This window comes from Elaeis guineensis, chromosome 11 (assembly GCF_000442705.2).
Source record: "Elaeis guineensis isolate ETL-2024a chromosome 11, EG11, whole genome shotgun sequence".
Classification (NCBI taxonomy): Eukaryota; Viridiplantae; Streptophyta; class Magnoliopsida; order Arecales; family Arecaceae; genus Elaeis; species Elaeis guineensis.
Window position 1 is genome coordinate 23,731,680 of NC_026003.2, and position 4,637 is coordinate 23,736,316.

The 4,637-nt window shown below is 47.9% G+C and overlaps 1 protein-coding gene across 2 annotated transcripts; it reads left to right on the forward strand.

Annotated features, from left to right (window-relative positions):
• Nucleotides 1-391: 391 nt before the first annotated feature.
• Nucleotides 392-3,836, forward strand: LOC105053559 (ACT domain-containing protein ACR8-like). Of its 2 annotated transcripts, XR_012135485.1 has the most exons (5): nucleotides 392-755; nucleotides 1,093-1,912; nucleotides 2,062-2,166; nucleotides 2,294-2,950; nucleotides 3,064-3,836. XR_012135485.1 is itself a non-coding variant. In XM_073246031.1 (4 exons), the coding sequence occupies exons 1-4, from the start codon at nucleotides 703-705 to the stop codon at nucleotides 2,657-2,659; spliced, it is 1,344 nt and encodes a 447-aa protein (XP_073102132.1). In that variant the 5' UTR covers nucleotides 392-702; the 3' UTR covers nucleotides 2,660-3,051. The 2 variants fall into 2 exon arrangements, 1 of the variants encoding a protein (XP_073102132.1); XM_073246031.1 differs by lacking the exon at nucleotides 3,064-3,836 and having other exon boundaries at nucleotides 2,294-3,051.
• The last annotated feature ends 801 nt before the right edge of the window (nucleotides 3,837-4,637 follow it).

Sequence of the window (4,637 nt, forward strand, 5' to 3'; positions counted from 1 at the left end):
CGTCCAAGTCATGTCATTCCAATGATTCAAAATATCAAAACTTTCAATTTGATAAAAAAATATAAATAAAAGACAAAATATATAACTAATCAGGATTAATTATTTTTAATTCAGTTTTTATAATTTTTTTAAATATAATGATGTTTATTGAATGATCCAACGTCATGTGGTAGAGCCAATAAATTCTCCTCCCATTATCCCCAAGTCATCCGCAAGACAGAGGTGACATGTATTGGAGGGTAGCTTGAGGAAGAAGCAAAGGGAAGTGGGCGTAAGGGAGGGGACGGTATACTGTCTACGTGGCAAGATCGGGGGACCAGGGGCTGCCCGGGGTGGTTGACCGGGGTCGGGGCAAATAGCGGGCGGGTAGGTCAGCCCGACGGTCCGCTTTGGCGTGGAGACGTGGGTTTGAAGTTTTAAATATGGAAACCACCTCCTCCCCTGCTTGGGAGCGTGGGTTGTGACCACCAGGAAACGCGTGCTTCACCCCCAGGATCTACAGAGGAGAGGGGGAAGAAAAAGGGGGCGACTGGAACATTGGTTCAATACTTGTTTCAGCCGTACTGATTTCGTCTCGCCCGGGTTCTGTTCGGTTGATACAATAGAGGGGAGAGAGAGGGTTTAAATTGGAGGAGGAAGAAGGAGAGGGGAGAGGGAGTCTCAAAAAGGGCGTGATTGCAAGGAGAGTATTAGAAGGGCAAAATGGAATGGCCGGCGTGTTTGGATGAGTTCCTCAGCCGGATGAATACTCCCAGGTCAATTCCTCTGCTCTCTCTTCTCTCTCTGCTCATGAATCTATTTTCTTAATTCATATTTCATAGTCCTCTGTTTTCTCATTGTCGTCTTCTTCCTTCAGTAACTCAATTTCTGTTTTGCTTTTCAAACTTTCTCGCTGTTTTCAAACTCCTCTGCGATCTCCTCTTTGATTCATTCCGTTATTTCCAGCCCTTCCGGTTTCCGCGTTCAGTGTCAGAATTCCTCCTGGTTTCCAATATTCCCAATTCTTTGGCCAGACATGTACCCGCTATTTCGTTTATTTTTTCTTCTTTCTTTCTTGACTCATCTGTTGCTTGGTTGCCTTCTTGCTTGCAGAGTCGTCATCGACAATGCCGTCTGCCCCACTGCGACCCTGGTCAAGGTGGACAGTCCCCGGAAGCACGGGGTCCTGCTGGAGGCGGTCCAGGTCCTCACCGACCTCGACCTCTCCATCAACAAGGGCTACATCTCCTCCGACGGCCGCTGGTTCATGGACGTCTTCCACGTCACCGACCCCCACGGCCGCAAGCTCACCGATGATTCTGTCATCTCCTGCATCGAGCACTCGCTCACCCCCGGCGCCGCCCCGAGCTCCGCCGCTGCCGCCCTCGACGGCCTCACCGCCCTCGAGCTCACAGGCACCGACCGCCCTGGCCTCCTCTCCGAGGTCTTCGCCGTCCTCGCCGACCTCCGCTGCAGCGTCGTGGAGGCCAAGGTCTGGACCCACAACGGCAGGATCGCGGCGCTCATCTTCGTCCGCGACGAGGATTCCGGCTCCCCGATCGAGGACGCCCACCGGATCCGCCGCGTGGAGGCCCGCCTCCGCCACGTCCTCAAGGGCGACCGCGACGACGTCCGCGGCGCCAAGAGCACCACCGTGCCGTCGCCGTCGCTTACCCACTCCGATCGCCGCCTCCACCAGCTGATGTTCGCCGACCGCGATTACGAGCGGATCTCCTCCGCCGAGCCCACCTCCTCGTCGTCATCACAGCCGTCCATTTCGGTCCAGAACTGGGTCGATCGCGGTTACTCGATCGTGAACATCCAGTGCCGGGATCGCCCCAAGCTCCTGTTCGACATCGTGTGTACCCTCACCGACATGGAGTATGTGGTGTTCCACGGCACCATTGATACAGATGGAGATCGAGCTCACCAGGTAATTTTTTTCTCGGTTTTTTTTCCAATTATGTGGGGGTCCCATTTTCACGCTAAATTTCGACTTTTCTTGCCTATCATTTTGCTTTTTTTCTGGGATTCTTTTTGAATTTTAGGTTAATTTCCGAATTTTTTTTTGGTTTTTTACAGGAATTTTACATCAGGCATTTAGATGGGAGCCCCATCAGTTCAGAAGCAGAGCGGCAGCGCGTGATCCAATGCTTGCAAGCCGCCATTGAGCGCAGAGCATCCGAGGTACCTTCCTTCCCATTCCTGGCACTTAACTAGCTTCGATTCCTCCCAAAAAGTGACCCTTTAGGCATCCGATTCTTTAATTCCAACTAAAATTTGATTTGGTTCCTCTTGTAATGGTGAATCCCAGGGGTTGAGATTGGAGCTGTGCACCATGGACCGGCGAGGCCTGCTCGCCGACGTGACCCGTACCTTCCGTGAGAACGGCCTCTCGGTGACGAGGGCCGAGGTCTCGACCAAAGACCAAATGGCGATGAATGTGTTCTACGTCACCGACGCCGCCGGCCACCCGGCCGACCCCAAGACTATCGACGCCGTGATCGAGACGATCGGCAGTACGAGCCTCAAGGTGAATGAGGACCGGCCGCTGCGGTCGTGCCAGAATAGACCGGGTGGCGATGAGGCGGCGTCCGGTGGTGGCGCGGGGCTGTTCTATCTGGGGAGCTTAGTGAAGAGGAATCTCTACAACCTGGGCCTCATCAGATCCTGCTCCTAAGAAATTCGGTGTACAAACTGGGTGTCTCCTAGTGTAGCCAGTATTATGCCTTGCTTACTATTGGGTTTGGTCTTGTTCGATTTGGTATTTTTGTACATAAGAAAAACAAGGTTATAAAAGCTAGTAGGGGAGATGAGGAAATGGTTGATGGTGGGGGAATTTAGGGGTCCACTCCATGCATTGCTGTAAAAGACCAAAAACTTCTAAAAAACAGGCTAAAAGAGAGCGTACACACAGATTGAAATATTGGGTGTGTTGTTGCTGGAATTCCTGGGGTCCAGCTTTGGGACGGTGGGTTTAAACTGTGTCTCTCTTTGTTACATACACTTGTACATGGACTTTGTACATAACGAATTTGATATTTAGTACCAGGACTGATACAGTTTTCTTCCTCTCCTTTCTAGAATTCTTTCGTCTGGTCTTCGGAAACCAAAACGTGGCTTTACTGGGTCTCTGAAGGAGACGTCTGGCTGGCTAGATTCTATCTAACCAACGACTTTCACAACTATCTCGATTAGGGGAGAAAGGGACTGGAAGGGATTGTAGTTCGCAAGGGGAACAGGATGTGCGATTTCTCTGCCGTCCATCCGGTGGTCCTTTCTTGAATTAGGTGACTGAACGAATGTTGGATGCAAAATTGTTGCTATTCTGGCCCCCGGGACGATGACGATAATGGGATTAAAATTTGTACGTTTTGACCTGGAGAGCAGCGTGACCTAAGATTGTTTGGCTGGGCAGCACAGAAATCAGGACATATTCAGTGCAAAAATTGGCCTTCAACTGAATTATACAATTTGTTTAATATTTGGGAGTGGATTGCTGACACTTCAAGATTCTTATTGATTTTATTTTAGCCCAAGGAAAACACTGTGCATCTGAAATGTTGCAATACTCCTCACCATGTATGTACCATGTATCTGAAAGAAGGATTCACCTTCCTTTGCTGCAACGGTCGCTTGGTGGATGAATGAACAAGCATGGACTGCCTGGAGATCTGTGTGGAGCACGATCCAACAACCAATGTTGATGAAGATGCGGTAAGCATGGTTCTTCAGGTAATTAGTCTTGTTTGCTATACATGACAACACATTATATCTTGATTTTGACCTGTAGCCATGAGGTGGCGAGGAGCATGCTTGGCTGTATTTGATTAGAAATTTGAATGAGACTCTTAATTTTCAAATGAATTGAAAACTAAAGTCAATTTGGATTGCTGCTGCTTTGGCTGGGTTTGGATTCTTGGCTACAAATTCTGACCAGGCTCAGCTGATCGTCGCAAGGCGTAGATGTTGGATTATGTCAGCTCTAGATGTTTCTGTCGAATGCGCAGCTACTGGAAGCCAAAGGACATCAGATACATATGGATATTATCCATGCAAAATGTTAAATTACCAAGCAATTTTCTCACAAAATTGTGGCAAGTTCGTCTTGCACTGGGCCATCGACACCGTTTTCTTGGTATCCAAGCATGGAGTGCACGTATTAGATTCGTCACAAATACCCATAGGCTCATACGTATTTTGGATCTTACCCGGACCAAATTCGGACACAGTCCAAACCCATAAGCTTGTAGGTCCGCTACGGACTTAATGATAGACGCAGGAAATTTTCAAACCTAGGGGCATGTATCTACAAAAATTCTGCCCGAATCAAACCTAACTTGATCCGATCATTTATCATATTAGGGTATAGGTTCGATTTTTTGTCAACCCAAGTTGACCTGGACATGATAATTTACCCAGTATATGATATATAACCTAACTCATGTACTGTTCAAATTAATTTATTAATTGTACATGGGGGCTCCATGAAAATTTTAAGGGCACGAAAGGAATTAAGCTTTTCAAATAACAATTTTTTTTTCTTAAGATCTAAGGAGGTATTTGATTCACAACCGGAATCAGAATGAGAATGAAAATCGGAATGGCTAAATCCTCCAAAATGTTTAGTTCGTGATCAGAATTGGAATTGAAATGAA

Bases quoted from the DNA above. Each gene is read 5' to 3' on its own strand.
- LOC105053559 (XM_073246031.1), top strand. From the start codon at position 703: ATGGAATGGCCGGCGTGTTTGGATGAGTTCCTCAGCCGGATGAATACT. The intron at 1,913-2,061 runs GTAATTTTTTTC...GGTTTTTTACAG, and splicing joins ATGGAGATCGAGCTCACCAG to GAATTTTACATCAGGCATTT. The intron at 2,167-2,293 runs GTACCTTCCTTC...GGTGAATCCCAG, and splicing joins TTGAGCGCAGAGCATCCGAG to GGGTTGAGATTGGAGCTGTG.